Below are 17,747 nucleotides of genomic sequence, written 5' to 3'. Positions count from 1 at the left end.
TGAGCTTTCTGGCCCCGAACACTGACAAGGGCATCTGATCCTTGAGGTCACAGGGCTCCAGAGAAAGAGCTGGGCTGTCTCTCTTCCTGATTCAGGAAGGAGCCGAGAGGAAACCGTTCGCCCCCTGCTCTGCACAGGCACACACAGCACACACATACGTCACACACTGCACACTCACACACACCTGAACAGGCTTTTGTTTGCTTGCTTTTCCTTTGGCTGCACTGTCTTTGTTGGGTTGGCAGGCGTAGTTACTCCTCAGCAACTAAGTTCTTAGTTGGGATCTTAGTTCTCTGACCATGGGTCAAATGTGAGTACCCTGCATTGAAAGGTGGATTCTTAACCACTGGGCCACCAAGAAGTCCCCAGAACAGTTTCTTAACTCTGGACAATCACTGGCCTTGTGGAGACAGTACCAGGTACAAGGTAGTTTCTACCATGTTGTTATGCGGTGCTTTGGAAACCTGGGCAGTGCAGGTGGGATCAGAAGCTTGTGCTACATTTGATGTTACCTCTATTTCCCGGGAGTGCGGTCTCCTAGGAAACCGAGTAGGAGAGCTGCACAGTACAAGAACAGCAGCAGGGGCCACTGCTGGGGGTCAAGTGTTGGATCTCAGAGATGGGAGGCGATCATGGGCTGACCAACGGGTAGAATTCCATTTCTTCTTCATGACAGCCCTATGAAGCAGGTATTATCTCATTTTCAGGTGAGAAAATAGACTAGTGAATTAAGCAACTAGCCTAAGAGTGGTTACAAATGGAAGAAATGGTTTTGTACCCAGAATTGGAGGTCAAATGCCCACCTCAGTGTCCTCCAGGCAGTTAAAACATCACACGTCCTTCTCCCCACACTTGTTCTGCCTCCTGCATTTTAGGTAAATTTATGTCAGCATCTATCCAGTCACCAAAACCCCTAACTTGGTCTTTCCTTAGTCTCTTTTCTCTCCCATTTACTCCACCAACCTATTCCCCATATATACCAAGTATGTATTAAGTGAGGGAAAAGTGTTGCAACGTGTGGGCTCTACCATTATCAAATGGTAGAAGTTGGGACTTCCTTGGTTGTCCAGTGGCTGGGAGTCTGCCTGCCAATACAGGGACATGGGTTTGATCCCTGATCCAGGAGGATCCCACATGCCCCAAGGCAATTAAGCCTGTGCCCTGCAACTACTGAGCCTGTGTGCCTAGAACTTCTGCCCCACAACAGGAAAAGCCACTGCAATGAGCTTTCACCCGAGAACTAAAGAGTAGCCCCCACTCAGCACAAATAGAAAAACCCTGCACGTAGCAGTAAGACCCAGTGCAACCAAAAATAAATAAAAAGAGGGAAGTTCCTGGTGGTCCAGTGGTTAGGACTTGGTGCTTTCATTACAGTGGCCTGGGTTCAATCCCTGGTCTGGGAATTAAGATCCCCCAAGCCACATGGTGCAGCCAAAAACATAAAATATAGAAAAGAAGAAATGATAATTTACAACAATCAAGAGATGAGCACCTGGGGTGGAGTTACTTCTATGGAGAAGGATCCAGGAGGGATACATAGGGAGCTTGAAAGGTTCCTAGTAATGTTCTGGTTCTTAAACTAGGGATAAGTGGTTCACTTTTATGCCTTCCTATACTTCACATCTATTGCACCTATTAAATAATACCATATAAAATTTTTTAAATTTGGGCACAAAGTGAGATTTGTAAGTAATGTTTCTATGTAAAATATTCTCAATATAACATTAATTTATTTAGCTCTTCTCTCCCTGTTTCCTTCTCTCCCCAAACCAACAAATACTGAATTATCTTTTATTTATTCCAATGATTATATACAGTAGAGACCAAGGAAATATGTTTCATATGAGAGCTGTCATGGGATCAGATTTGTTGGAAAGAAATAATTTATATCCTGGACTGTCCACCAGATGAAATACGAAGATAACACATGTAAAAATCAAGAACATTCCTCTATACCAGAAACAATCACAAAGTAAATATTAAAACATTCACACACATACACCCACAGAAAAAACCATTCACAACAGGATTCTCCTGGTGGTCCAGTGATTGGCACTCTTCACTTCCAATGCAGCGGGCCTAAGTTTAATCCTTGGTCTGGGAAATTCTGCGTGCCACCTGATGCACACAGATATAAATAAAAAACAAAAACATTAAAAAAAACAACAACAACAAAAATTCACAACAGCTACAACAACCATTAGTAATTTTACTGAAGACTCATTCACAGGATTCTGACCAGCAAAATGATTGTAACATACAATCTGGGGCACCTACACAGATTTTGCTATCAGGTCCCCCAGACCCTATCTTGAGGCTTTACAGTTGTGTGCTTTCACCCCACCAGACACTTCCTTCGAAAATGGATCCAGGCCTCAGGCTAACCTCAGCCACTGCTCTCCAGCAACTGATTCCAGACAACTGGCCTCCATTCCCATTACCCCAGCAGCTCCTCTAATGCATTTCAACCGCAAAGTGGCTCTCGTCTCTTCCCTATCCCTGCTCCATCTTCATAAACTAGCAGACAGGAGTCCTCAAGGGTACAAGATCTTTCCAGATGGCTTTAAAAGAAAAGAGGAAGAAGCATTTGTGCTCCTATGCATCTGATCTCCTACGGCTCAAACGTACCTGCAGATGTGTTCTGACTAGTCACTTATCAATCCGCTCATTACACTGCAGAGTCAGAAGTTTATGACTCTGTGAAAAGTGGTGAGTCTATCTGAAGCTGGGATCAGGGCTCTTTCCACTAGGCTAAGCTAGTGCTTTAGCCCATAATTATAAGAAACTATCTCAGATTCAGTATAACCTTCAACTTTCTGAAATACTTTCTCTCATAGATTCTATGCTGGCCTATAACACTTGAACAGGGAGAACAGAAAAATAGACAAATTAAGGTGGCAATTTAAACTAAGGGAGTTGATTACTGGGAGAAAAACAAGGCATTTTTATGATCCCCAAAATAGGAGATGAGCAACCTCTCAGGGAGAAAATCCTGAGTGACAACAGCAGAAAATCCTGCCACAGGCCTCACCTGTGCTTGGCACTGTATCAGTACTATCAGGACACGCTTCAGTGGGGCCCAGAGGAAGTCAAAGCACTTTAAGTATCATTTGAAATTTGCCCAGGGCCAGATTTCAGGAGTTCCTGGACTTTTTTGTCAGCCAGAATTTTCTAGGGAACTGAGAGGGTTCAGTTTAAATCCAACATCAGAACTACTTCCTGTTCGAGGTAGTCCTGGGAGCAGAAATGAATCGATTTTTTGTTTTCCTTTGAGCTCTGTGCATTCCTGCTCATTTAGGGTAAAAAGAGACGCTGGAGCAGATGTTCTCCAGCACTCCTCACACTCAACTTGAAGCCAAGATCTATTACAATCCTGAGGTACCTTTTAAGTGCTTCTAAGAGCTTTAATGCTGTTTTGGGCAAGGGACAGAAAGCCTCAGAGAAACCATAAAACACAATCCATATGGCACCATAATACTGTTTTGTGCCGGGAATTCTGCCCTTAGACAAAACCACACAGTCATGAATACATAAATAACTGCTTTCTGAGCCATCTAACAAAGACTGGGCTCTGCTGCAGAGCAGGGAACAGCAGCCTGGGGGGAAGAGTGGCGGAGCCAGCCATGGCAAGCGCTTCACCTCCCAGCGGCCCTGCAGATCCCAGCTGGGGAGTGTCCACCGTGGAAAACAGCTCTTGTTAGTAAGGGCCTCATCTGCGAGGCTGTGCGGCACACACTCTGCTGGTAAGTATCAGACTACACTGCCAGTATGGTCAGAAGAGCCGGTGGTATCTCCGCTTTGGGGAATCCATCACTGAAGACTCCAAGAGAAGGACTGCTATCAGTGCTCTGAGACAGAGTTTCAGAAGTCATCTGACCTGCCATCTCTTATGATTATTTCCTGTGTGGCTGTGAAAGTTAAGGGGACGAAGCCTTCACTGTCCGCACAGAGAAGGATCCAGTGGAAGTCTGCAAGGTAAAATAAACACACAGGCAATTCTAAAATAAACACACAGGCAATTTAGGATATCCTGTCTTACTCAATAAAGAAAAGTATCACAAATACAACTTTTTTGAGGGAAAGAATGTAGTAGTTGATAATCCTGAACCTGACCATCACAAGACTTTACAGAGATGGAGGGGCCGGGTGAAACTTAGGGTCAGGTTACATGGCAGGAATGGGATATTGATGGCAGGTGACAGGTATAGCTGCTGCTGCTGCTGCTAAGTCGCTTCAGTCATGTCCAACTCTGTGCAACCCCACAGACGGCAGCCCACCAGGCTCTCCCGTCCCTGGGATTCTCCAAGCAAGAACACTGGAGTGGGTTGTCATTTCCTTCTCCAATGCATCAAAGTGAAGAGTGAAGTCGCTCAGTCATGTCTGACTCTTAGCGACCCCATGGACTGCAGCCTACCAGGCTCCTCCGTCCATGGGAGTTTCCAGGCAAGAGTACTGGAGTGGGGTGCCATTACCTGCTCCAGACAGGTATAGCTAAGGGACATGTATTAATGCCCGGGCTAGGCATTAAAGGGTCAGTGTCATGAATTTGAGCCGTGTGTGCATGTGTGCATGCTGGTGTTAGGGGTTGTGTATGGTGTTCCTACCTTTTCTAATGCCATCTAGTAGTTTCTCCAGAAACCATGCGAAGCTGGCAACAGCAACTCTATGGAGGAAACTTCTATATTTTTGAGATCCATGCCAGCCTCTAGACACCCAAGGAGGTTGAGCTGACTAGTGCCAGGCTAGAAGTGCCCAGATAATCCTAAACAGTTTGTTCTAGGGTAACCTAGGGCCACTGATGTAACACATACCTGGGCTTTCTCTAGTTCTTTTGAGTCCACTGTGACCCTGTAATTTCACTTCTGAAAATCTACACTTTCCAAAAATGTATAAAATACAAAAAGGTTTTTATTAGTGTTATTGGTGATAATGAAAACTTGGAAACCACTTAAATGTCAAAGAAAACAAGGCAAACTAAAATATGGTATTAAGAGAGTAAATACTGCTCGTCACAAGGAAAAATTTTTTCTATCTATATGAGATGATGGTTGTTCACTAACTTACTATGATAATCATTTCATGATGCATTTAAGTCAAATTGTTATGTTGTACACTTTATAGTGCTGCATGTCAACTGTATCTCAATAAAACTGAAAGAAAAAAAATATGGTACATCCAAGATAGAATATTAACCCAATAAAAATTACAATTATGAAGTTGTATCATAAATCCATGTGTCAAAATAGAAAAATGCTGATGCTACAATGTTTGACTGGGAAAAAAAATGAAGTTTTAAAAAAAAATTTATGTTCAGTGTGTGGCTGTCCTGAAACCACCACGTTCCCCATCAGATGAAACACAGGCGTGAGCCAGTCCTGAGCCATCTAGGAGCATCCTTCATGTGCACGTTTGCTGCATATTAAAATGACGGCTCCTAAACAGACATAGAGAATAGACTTATGGACATGGGGAGAGGGGAGGAGAGGGTGAAATGTATGGAAAGAGTAACATGGAAACTTTACATTACCATACGTAAAATAGATAGCCAACAGGAACTTGCTATATGGCTGAGGAAACTCAAACAGGGGCTTTGTATCAATCTAGCGGGGTGGGATGGGGAGAGAGATGGGGGGAGGTTCAAAAGGGTGGGGACGTATGGATCTCTATGGCTGATTCATGTTGAGGTTTGACAGAAAAAAACAAAGTTCTGTAAAGCAATTATCCTTCAATAAAAAAATAAATTAAAAAAAAAAAAGACAATGCCTCTAAGAAATATTCTATGGGAGTTCCCTGGTGGCCCAGTGGTTAGGATTCCAGGCTGTCACTGCTGTGGCCTAGGTTCAATCCCTGGTTGGGGAACTGAAACCCCACAAGCTGCAAGGCATGGCCCAAAAAAGAAAGAAAACAATAAGGTCCTACTGTATAGCACAGAGAACTATATTCAATGTTCTGTGATAAACCACAATGGGAAAGAATATTTTGAAAAAAAAATGTAGGAACTTCCCTAGCCATCCAGTGGCTAAGACTTCCACTGCAGCAGGCAAGGGTTCAATCCCTAGTTGGGGAACTAAGATCTCATATGGCATGTGGTGTGGCCCCAAAATTAATAAAATAAACAAATGAAAGAATGTTTGTGTGCGCACAGAGCCCCCTCCCCCCACCACACACACACACACGAAAGAAATACTCTGCGATGCTATTTATGTTTTACTGCAACTGGTACATATGAGGTTTTCTGTCATTTCCTTGCAGTTCTTATATATTCCTTTGTAACTCTATTTAGTTTTTTCATGTGTGCACTCAGGGTTTTTCAGCTAGGTTGTAAGTTCCTTAAGGACACAACCCATATTTTCTGTGTGCTTCAGCACCTGTAACAGGCCTAGGTATACAATAACAATTAATAATACTTTTTAACTGTCTACTCAATCACTGAATGGTTGGTTCACTTCATTTTCATCACCACTGACAGTCACAAAATCGAGGGAGGAGATGTCGGGTAGAGTCACCATCTGAATTTTACCTACCATGCAGCATTTCAACAAGAGAGAGGCCGAAAGTCTGCTGGACTGTGCTGAGTCTTAGCTTGCCATTGCAGAGAAGCATCATTCTTTTTTCAACAACAGGACCTAAAAAATGAGATTTCTTCAAAAATAAAGATAAAAATTGTTAAACTGATTGCAGAAGCAATGGGGTTAATATTTCCTAAGAATAGCATGTACAGTTTAAAAAAGCCTTATCTATTACCACTATCAACTTCAGTGTTAAATAAGGAGCTTTTTGCTGCATTATTTTGCACAACTAAAGAATCAGATAGACACAATCCCAAATTTCCTTTTGCTCTGTTCATCCCCAAGGTTATGTCTTTATCTTTAGGAATTGGTTTTTCTAGGATGACTAATAGCACCATAGGATGATGGATGGCAGCCTGAGAAAGATACAATCAGATGGTGAGGAAAAACTGCTCGGCTGTTTTAGAAACAGGCATACCTCAGAGATATTGCAGGTTTTGGTTCCAGACCACTGAAAAAAACTGAGTGTCACAATAAAGTGAGCCACATGAAATTTTTTGGTTTCCTAGTGCATATTCTGGGCTTCTCAGGTGGTACAGTGGTGAAGAATCTTCCTGCCAATGGAGGACACATGGGTTCGATCCCTGGCTTGGGAAGATCCTCTGGAGGAAGAAATGGCAACCCACTCCAGTATTCTTGCCTGGAGAATCCCATGAACAGGGGAGCCTAGGCTGCTGCAGTCCATGGAGTCACAAAGAGTCACACACAACTTAGCCATGGAGGATGCAGAGTGCATATTCTATAGTTAAGTATGCAACTGTATATGTCTAGTAATGTACATCAGTTCAGTTCAGTCGCTCAGTCACGTCTGACTTTTTGTGAACCCATGAACTGCGGCACACAAGGCGTCCCTGTCCAACCCCAACTCTCGGAGTTTACCCAAACGCATGTCCATCGAGTCGATGATACCATCCAACCATCTCATCCTCAGTCATCCCCTTCTCCTCCTGCCCTCAATCTTTCCCAGCATCAGGGTCTTTTCCAATGAGTCAGCTCTTCACATCAGTGGCCAAAATATTGGAGTTTCAGCTTCAACATCAGTACTTCCAATGAACACCCAGGTCTGAGTTCCTTTAGGATGGACTGGTTGGATCTCCTTGCAGTCCAAGGGACTCTCAAGAGTCTTCTCCAATACCACAGTTCAAAAGCATCAATTCTTCGGTGCTCAGCTTTCTTTATAGTCCAACTCTCACATCCATGCATGACCACTGGAAAAATCATAGCCTTGCCTAGACGAAACTTTGTTGTCAAAGTAATGTCTCTGCTTTTTATATGCTGTCTAGGTTGGTGATAACTTTCCTTCCAAGGAGTAAGCATCTTTTAATTTCATGGCTGCAATCACCAACTGCAGTGATTTTGGAGCACAGAAAAATAAAATCAGCCACTGTTTCCCCATCTATTTCCCATGAAGTGATGGGACCAGATGCCATGATCTTAGTTTTCTGAATGTGGAGCTTTAAGCCAACTTTTTCACTCTCCTCTTTCACTGTCATCAAGAGGCTCTTTAGTTCTTCACTTTCTACCATAAGGGTGGTGTCATCTGCATATCTGAGATTATTGATATTTCTCCCGGCAATCTTGAATCCAGCTTGTGCTTCTTCCAGCCCAGCGTTTCTCATGATGTACTCTGCATATAAGTTAAATAAGCAAGGTGACAGTATACAGCCTTGATGTACTCCTTTTCCTATTTGGAACCAGTCTGTTGTTCCATGTCCAGTTCTAACTGTTGCTTCCTGACCTGTATACAGGTTTCTCAAGAGGCAGGTCAGGTGGTCTGGTATGCCCATCTCTTTCAGAATTTTCCACAGTTTATTGTGGTCCACACAGTCAAAGGCTTTGGCATAGTCAATAAAGCAGAAATAGATGTTTTTCTGAACGCTTGCTTTTTCGATGATCCATCAGATGTTCATACCTTAATTTTAAAATGCTTTATTGCTTACAAAATGCTAACTATCAACTGACAACAGATATATCTATACATCTTTAAACAAAGATATATAAGTCCACAGTAATCAAATCAGTGTGGTATTGTTAAAGTTTTAGACAAAGACCAGTATTACAGTAAGAAGTAACCAGAATTAGAACTCAGGATATGTAAGTTTATATATGAAAAATTTGGTAGATCAAGTTCAGTGGAATAAAGATGGATTTTTAATAATGTTGGCAGCACAACTACTTATCTTTCAGAAAATTTTAATCAATAATTAAAAACATAAATGTAAAAACTAATGTACATAAAATAATGCAAGAAAACCTAGATTACTACACATCCATCAATTTCTTTAGAAAAACCTCTTGAAACTGGTAATGCAACTGACCAAAAAACATGAGGATATACTCAAATTAATTAACAGTAGTGAATTACCAGGGGCTTCCCAGGTGGCACAATGGTAAAGAACCTGCCTGCCAATACAGGGGATGCAAGAGACAGGGTTTGATCCCTGGGTTGGGAAGATCCTCTAGAGTAGGAAACGGGAACCCACTCCAGTATTCTCACCTGGAGAATCCCATGGACAGAGGAGCCTGGCGGGCTACAGTCCACGGGGCCACAAAGAGTCATCCATGATTAAGCATTCATCATAGCCAACAGTAAGGGAAAAACAATTAATAAAAAGTGAAATACTACTTCACATTAATCAGATTGGTGAGGATGTAAGGAAAAGGATAGTCCCATATGTTGCTGATGGGCATGTGATGATTCATTGAAAGGCAATCTGGCAACTCTATTAAAAGTAGAAGCATATACATATTTTATATATATATATATATATATGTGTATATATATATATACATATATATATATACACACACACACACACTCTTCAAATCTGCACTTCCACTTCTGGGAACCAAGCCAATAGAAATAAAAGTATGAATATAAATAGGTATGTATGAGAATACTATTGCAGCACTATTTGGAGTGGCTAAGAACTGAAAACAAAGTGAATGTCCATCAACAAGGGAAGAACTGAATAAACAGAACACTCTCAGCATGAAGTAAAGAACACACCATATGACCCCATGTTTGTAAAACAATGAGAAAATCACCACCCCAACACCTACATACCTATGAATTAAGCAAAGATCTATGTAAGATTATATGAGTACGAAGGAAAAATATGCAAGGATCCACATTAAGCTGCTAGCTAAAAGTGGATTACAGGGAGGAGAAGCAGGGCCAAGTTCAATGGGAAAGTATTCATGATAAAATGGATATTATATGAGCCCGTTTAAATAATATTTTATGTTTGCATATACAGGTATACATAGATATATTAAAACATTTTAATGACTATAACTTTTCTTATAAATGGAAGAGAGCTTGTAACTGCATATAAGAAAAGGCCTTCTCAATGAAACAGCATGATTTAAGAATTTGTTTTCTAAACAGATTGCCAGAATGAGTGCAAGAATTCATGTTTTCATACCATGCGCATGATAAAGTCATGGTGTATATTGCTATGTGGGCCTATCCAACCAACCTGAAAAGATATAACAACGTGCCTGAACATAACATGCCCAGCTCAGTGAAGTTCAATTAGAATCCCACTGCCTCAACAATAAATTTCTCTTGCAGCAGACAGGGCTACAGGAGCCAGTGGCAGCTCCCCCAGAGAAGTTACCTGGCAAGTGATGTGAACATAAGGCAGATCCTGAGAGAGTGGGTACACTGGAGAGGATTTCTTTCCATTGTGCAGAAAGTCACTGAGTTCAGAAAGACATCGCTGCACCTCACTCAGGTTCCTAGATACAATTTCCAGTTCCTTAGACAGCCGGTACGTTTCCTCTTCCCGTTCTAAGTTAGGAGGTTCTGTGGTACTGATGTGGGCTGGTGTACCGCTGGGTCTGGGCAGTGTTACTGACGAGTTAACAGGCCCGGCATCTAGAGTTTCTAGGACTGTGGAGCCATCACAGATGCTGGATGCAGGACTTTCTGTTTCCTTAATAAGGGTTCTTCCAGGCCTTCCACTTTGACTGCTGCTATTAGCTGTGAACAAGAGCCCTCCGCTTTGGTTAAAAAATTCTGGTGAAAGATCTTCAATTAGCTTTTCTATATTTGTTTTATTTAACAGAGTACTGAAAGAAGAGTTATCATTCTGGTTTTCACTCAGTGTCACTGGAAAGTCTTCTTTCAGCATTACCTCTCTAACAATCAAACGAATCATATACTGATCAGATTTTGAAGAAGGAAGAAATGCCGAGTCAGTGGACTTTTGTCTTCCCACCAAAATTAATAGTAATTTATCTGTCAAGAAACATATGCCTTTTGGTCTTTCATTACTCTCTAACTGAATCTGCTGGATGTTTGGCATTAATAACGGAATGACAGAATAGATAAAAATTACATTAGATGTATTGGAAGCCACTGCGACTGCTTGTGCTTTAAGATTAAATGCTATTAGATCAGGAACCAGAATGCCTGGAATGATTACTTTTCTGTTGCAGGTAACCTCCTTCTCAAAGGTCAAGAGGACCAAATGTGAAGAATCCAGGCCAGTTCCTGTCAAGTAGTCTTTTTTCCTTAGACAAGTAAGAGAACTACCCTCAGATTTAGTTCTGTTGAAGCGGATATGAGTTAGATCCAGAGGCTCAGAAAAGGATGACGACACTGGTGTTTCAGAGTTTGTTTCAGAGGAAACTGGATCAGTAACTGGTAAAGCATGCAGGCAAGTGTCTTCACCACTAGGGGGAACGTCAAAAGTTCCACAAGCATTTAACCTACAAATCTTATCCAGTGGAAGCTCAGTGGCTATAACGACCTGTGAGTCCACAGTGGCTCCAATTGAGCGCACGTAGCTGTCCACATCAAACATGGGACAGAGGGAGCACCTATGAAGGGTCTTCTGAACATTGTCCCAAATGTAAGAATGTAGGCTGCTGCCTGCTGCCACCACCAGCCTCTGGCCATCCTGGGTCCAACATGCACAGTGAATGAGGCCTTGGGTGCTGACGTCCACTTTGACTTGGGAACTGTCACAGTGGACGTTGTAGAACACGGAGACATCCCAAGCAGTCAACACAGTCAGGATGGCACTTTCTGGGTGCCACACACAGCCCTGGGGAAGGACAGGGCATGACTGTCTGATCTCACAGGGCTGAGATATCAGCCACTTGCTTGTCTCTGCAGGGCTAGGACACAGCTGCCACACGATGACATACTTCCTGTGCTGGACAGCGAGCAGAGTGGGTATGTCAGTGGCACCAGGCGGGGCCCAGGACACCCCATACACCTGTTCAAACTGTCCAAGGACCATTGAGTCCCCCAATTTGGCCTCTCCACCGTGAAGCTGTAAACTGGTCAGGACTACCCGAGTCCCATCAGTCCAAGCAAGGCCGTGAATTGGGTGTATTGCTTGATATAATGCATTCAGTCCAGTCCTGAGAAGTTTTCCTTGTCCCAACTCCATCCTTTCTGATAAAGTTTCTCTGAAATAATTAAGAAGGAAAGTTACACCATGAAAATATAACCAGACAAATCCAGACAATTGGTTTAGCCTTTCTGTGAAATGTGAGACATGTCAAAACAGAGGATATCAGGATGACTCGACTCTTACTGAATATGCAAAAAGACAATATCCTATAAATACACCCAGCTACTGTAGGAATTTGCTGGCCAAATTAGAAGGAAAGGAAGAGAATAAACATATCCAGAATGTGCCATATGTGGTGCTAAGCCACCTGGAATTCAATACAATCCATGTAATAATCCAGTGAGGGTAGCACTATTATTCTTGTGTGAGACACAATAGAGCTGAAGCTCTATTAAGAAACTTGCCTTTCATATCTGATAACAAAACACCTTCCAGATAAATTAAAGATCCAAATGCAAAAAAAAAAAAAAAAATGTAAAAAATATAAGAGATTTAAAAGAAAAGACTTTTCACAGTACCATAAAAATACTCCAGCATGTATATGTATAAGGATTTACTATAGCATCTTTTATAAGAGAAAAATCTAAATGTACATCAATATGGAAATACATTAAAAAATAAGGAAGCTCCATGAATAATGATACAGAAAAATCCTCCCCAAAAGCAGTGAAATTCACAATATAACACATCTAGTAAGCTCCTATTTATGAAAAGAAATCCACCTCTCTATGTCTATATACATGTATTTGTATATATTTACATAAAGATGCAGAAAAAGATCAGAAATAACACATACCAAACTGTTCACAGTACATACTGAGAAGGAGTGAGATGGGAAAAGAGAGAAGGTGGAACCCTCTTTATTTCTGTATTTTTTGAAAAATTATTTTTTAATAAGCATGTAGTCAAACAGTCCTTTTCTAATTGAAAAATGAAATTAAACATTCAAATGTGAAAAAATAATTTATGAAAAGTTCTTGTAAGCCAGTTAAAAAGACAAAATTTTAAGTGGCTGAAGAATATCAACAGGCAATTTGACATTATAAAGTAATTATGATGATGAATAAACACATTCTAAGTGATGTTTAATCTGAGAATGTTTAATCAAAGAATTGTCTAAACATGCAGTGTCCATTTCTTCACTACTCATTCTCTTCTTAACCCACTCCAAACTGATTCCATTCTCACCTCTTCTGAAACAACTCCCACCCTCCCACCAGTGCTACTCACATCACTGAATCTAATAGGTATTTTTCAACCCTGCCTGGTTTACTTAGCATCAAAGACAGAACTTTGAGAAGCTCTCTTCAGACTAAATCCAAAGAAATACATTCTCCACCAAACTAGTAGATATGATTTTCATTTATCTGCATTTTTTTCTCATACCTTTTTGCTAGCTTTGTCCCTACTCTTAGAATCTTTTACCAAGACAGAAAGGTCTGTTTTACTTCTACACATGATGTCAGATTAAGCGGTTCTGCAGTAGCTTGCTAAACGGAGAAATATGTCCTCTGTCATTACTAATGAAGAAGGCTGCCATCTCAAACCCATTGGTCTTGTGTAAGATAATATATATACTTCCCTAATATCTACTTAGGCACTTTTAAAAGACTTTTATTGATAAATAATGCATGATACATTTTCCTGGGCAGAGAAAATTTCTAATAGGCCAATTATGTATCAAAAGCAATTTATATGGTATGTTTTAGGCCACTCAAGTTAGTCTAATGTCATTGAGGGCATGTATGGCCAGGGTTAGCCCAGGGTAAGAGTTTGTGAATAAGGGAAAAACAAACTTGATAATAAAGTCACTGAAATTTTTTAGAAGAATTAATTTTAATATTTTTATCTTTAGTAACAAGAAGAAATTTGGTAAAAAATTTAGAGTTATCATATGATCCTGCAATCCCGCCCCCCCCCCCCCACCCCCGGCCCCGCTCCACACCTGGGCATATAGCCAGAGAAAGTTATAATTCAAAAAGATACAAGCAACACAATGTTCACTGCAGCACTAATTATATAGACATATATATATATATAAAACTGAGTCACTGTGCTGTATACCTGAAACTAACATGATATTGTAAATAAATCATACTTCAATAAAATTAAAGTAAAAAATAAAAATGAAGGAAATTTGGCCTATATTCCTCAAACACCTAACAATAATTAGTCCAGGTTCTGACCACCTCCTGCTTTTCAATAGAGGAGGATAAGGAGAAATTCTCTTCACCCCAGTCTCTTCTTTTCCACAGAGCCTGGACTCTTTGAGTGTTGGGCAGAACTATCTTGAGATGACCGGCTTGGACTATAGATGTCCTATGGACTGTAGCCCACCAGGCTCCTCTGTCCCTGGGATTTTCCAGGCAAGAGTACTGGTGTGGGTTGCCATTTCCTCCTCCAGGGGACCTTCCCAACCCAAGGACCAAACTCATATCTCCTGGGTCTCCTGCATTGCAGGTGGATTCTTTACCTCTGAGCCACCAAGGAAGCCCGAGAAAAGTCACAGCATCTGGTAATTCTGCATTTTTGCTCAAATATCTTTGATGAGTCTCCACAGTCTATACATATAAAGGTTCTTCCAAAATATTTTAGCAAAGCATTGAAGGCCTTATATTTTCTGATACTGCTATACCTTTCTAACCTTATCTCTGATCATAAAGGGCCTGCTGAAGAATTTGGAATTTAGAGAAACCAGTACACATTCATGGAACATTGTGCAGAACGGACCTGAGAAACTAAGAAGTTGACAAGTTTAACAAGGGTCCATGGGCAGAAACTATTGCAATACTGCAAAGCACTTCACCTCCAATTAAAAATTAATCAATTAATTAATTTTTAAAATGGGGGACATAGATAATTTCAATGTCAGGATGAGAAAGTGGGCCAAGCTTGTAGCTACGAGATAATTTTAAGGCAACTGAAATAGATTATCAAGTGGAATGAGTGCAAAGGAAGAAAGGAGAATTAAGGACAACATACAAATTTTCAGCTTGGGAAACTGATGAACCATTAATCAGAGCTACAGAAGGCAGAGCATGCTTCAGAGGTAAGAACAATGTAGTGTGCAACAAGTTTAATGTGGGCTTCCCTGGCGGCTTAGCAGTAAAGAATCTGCCGGTAATGCCGGAGACACAGGAGTTGCGGGTTCAATCCCTGGGTTGGGGGGAATCCCCTGGAGGAGGAAATGGCAACCTACCCAGTATTCTTGCTGGGAAAATCCCATGGACAGAGGAACCTGGCAGGATACAGTCCATAGGGTCGCAAAGAGTCGGACATGACTGAAGCAACTGAGCACGCAAACACATGCTTTATTTAAGATGTTTACAGGGTAGCAATGCACCTCAGGCAGTCAGAAGTAAGGATGTGGGAGTCACTGTTACAGAGCTAGTAGTAAAAAGATCAGAGAACCAAGAGGACAAAGACCTTCAGGTGTTACCTCAATTATTCTGTATCTTTTCAAATCTTTGCCTGAAGCTAACAGTATATACACCTGTTAATCTCTCCACCCTCAGATGATGAGGTTTCTCAAACCAGGAATCCTGGTTGCTCTACGAAGCAAAAAGGCTGAATGTATTCATTCAGGAGAGAGATGGCCAGAACCAGGATCTGGTGTTCAGTCTACAGACATTTAATTCTTCTGTTTCTAATCTTCTTTAAAGACAACTCATGGAACTTCCTTGGTAGTCCAGGGGCTAAGATTTTGCACTCCCAATGCAGGGGACCCAAGTTTAGTCCCTGGTCAAGGAGCTAGATCCCACGAGCTGCAACTAAGATGCAGCACAGCCAAAAAAAAAACCAAAAAACTAAGACAACTCATAGTGACAGTCAAGGGGCTCAGGTGAATTGGAGCGCTTCCAGTAAGTTTAAAGTTACATACTCCCCAACTTGTTTTTCCAAATTTACTGTGTTTTCATTATAAAATAATTCCAAGTTCTTTACACTTATTGTTTTAAATTAATACATAAGAAAGGTCAAAAGGACCTAGAAATTGTCATATTGAGTGAAAGTCAGAGAAAGACAAATTCCCATATGACATTGTTTATATGTAAAATCTTTAAAAATGGTACGAGTGAACTTATTTACAAAACAGAAATAGAGTCACAGTTGTAGAAAACAAATTTATGGTTAACAGGGAGGAAAGAGGGGGTAACTGGGGAGACTGGGATCGACATACACACTACTATATATAAAACAGATAACTAATAAGGACCTACTGTATAGCGTGAGCCTTCTCTGGTGGCTCAGATGGTAAAGAACCTGCCTGCCACGCAGAAGACTCGAGTTCAATCCCTGGATGGGGAAGATTTCCTGGAGAAGGAAATGTCAACCCATTCCAGTATTCTTGCCTAGGAGGCTACAGTCCATGGGGCCGCAAAAGAGTCCTCAATATGTAGAAACTAAACAACTGTATAGCACAGGGAAGTATTCTCAACACTCTGTAATCACTTTATTGAGAAAAGAACCTTAAAAAGGGGGGATATATGTGTATGTACAACTGATGCACTTGCTGCACAGCAGAAACGAACACATTTTAAATCGACTATACTCCGATAAATTTTTTTAAAGGTCAAAAGGTAAATTCTCACACACACACACACACACACACACACACACACTCAAATTCAACAAAAGAAAATTATGACTGCAACCCTCCAGACATTTTTCTACGCAGCTGTTAAACTTTTTCACTCATACTGCACCGTTTCATACCACGATTTTTTCGCTTCACATTATATTAGGATTTACCCATGTTATTTAAAAGCTTTATAAACTATTTTTAGAAGCCACTTCATACCACTTTTCCTCACTGTTGAGAAAGTGCCATAATTTTTCCTCACGGGTGAGATACCTGTTATACCCAACTTTATCTTTTTACAAATACCGCTGGGATAAAGGTGTTTATGAATAAAGCATGTTCATTTTGAATGGCTTCCTTAGGATATATTCCCAGAAGCGTCACTCTTGAGTCACAAGTAATATATTCTCTGGTTTAAACCCACCCCCTGCTCTTCCGCATCCAGCAGCCCTCTCACGTGGCCCCCCACCATTCTAGCCACCTTCTCCGCAACCTGTAACCCTTCCTCTAATCCGCGTCTGCCAAAGTGCAGATCTCTCCACTTCCGTCCCCGCCCACCTGGCCTCCCCTACAGCGGCCAGGCCGGAAAGCAGTAGAGACAAAATACCTTTGGTCTCACTGGCCCACGGACAATCAGTTTCCCCGCGGCCTCCGGAGCTCACAGACCTCCGACCCGAAGTCCCAAGCAGATTCCGGAAGCATCGGCTCCCAGAGCCCGGAAGGTGAGCCGGGCTGTACAAGCTCGGCAATTCCCCCCTGCCTATTGGCTATTGCTTGTGTCTCGTTATGAGACGGCTCTTCTCATTGGCCAATAAGCTCGAGCTTTGCCGCACAGACCTCTGGGAGTTGTATTCCGCCTGAAACGCCATCGACGGTAACACTGCTATTGATACCGTTCCTCCCTTGAGAGGTTTAGCGCTTTCCCCCGCATCGTTTCGGTCCTCGTAGTCTAAGAAGGAGTCCGGGAGCCTTAGAGTCAACACGGTTTCTTAAGCTTTTCAGGGGAGCAGCGGGGAGGGGGAGGTAGAGAAGGAATTGAAGACCTCTTTAAAATCTCTTCAGAACAATGTTCTCCATACACAAAATAGGGTGTATGTAACTGACTTCGCTCCATGGACCTGCCCTAATTACAAACCGCTATTCTACACTTACCCCAGAAGTGCCTGCCCATAGCTACAATTCACTAGGCTTAAGGCCAGCTGTACCCCTGCCAGATTCTGGGCCACG

At 41.7% G+C, this 17,747-nt stretch overlaps 1 protein-coding gene across 2 annotated transcripts; it reads right to left on the bottom strand.

Moving 5' to 3' along the window:
- Positions 1-1,777: 1,777 nt before the first annotated feature.
- On the bottom strand, positions 1,778-17,235 carry WDCP (WD repeat and coiled coil containing). Of its 2 annotated transcripts, XM_020870453.2 has the most exons (5): positions 17,128-17,235; positions 10,193-11,996; positions 6,525-6,642; positions 3,878-3,968; positions 1,778-2,118 (listed from the first exon to the last, which is right to left on the bottom strand). In XM_020870453.2, the coding sequence occupies exons 2-5, from the start codon at positions 11,975-11,977 to the stop codon at positions 2,019-2,021; spliced, it is 2,094 nt and encodes a 697-aa protein (XP_020726112.2). In that variant the 5' UTR covers positions 11,978-11,996; positions 17,128-17,235; the 3' UTR covers positions 1,778-2,018. The 2 variants fall into 2 exon arrangements, with proteins under 2 accessions (XP_020726112.2, XP_070307115.1); XM_070451014.1 differs by lacking the exon at positions 3,878-3,968.
- Between the last annotated feature and the right edge of the window lie 512 nt (positions 17,236-17,747).

The sequence above is a fragment of the Odocoileus virginianus genome, chromosome 2 (assembly GCF_023699985.2).
Source record: "Odocoileus virginianus isolate 20LAN1187 ecotype Illinois chromosome 2, Ovbor_1.2, whole genome shotgun sequence".
NCBI classification, from domain to species: domain Eukaryota; kingdom Metazoa; phylum Chordata; class Mammalia; order Artiodactyla; family Cervidae; genus Odocoileus; species Odocoileus virginianus.
The sequence above is the reverse complement of the archived record's forward strand: the minus strand, read 5'-3'. Positions and strand labels throughout refer to the sequence as shown.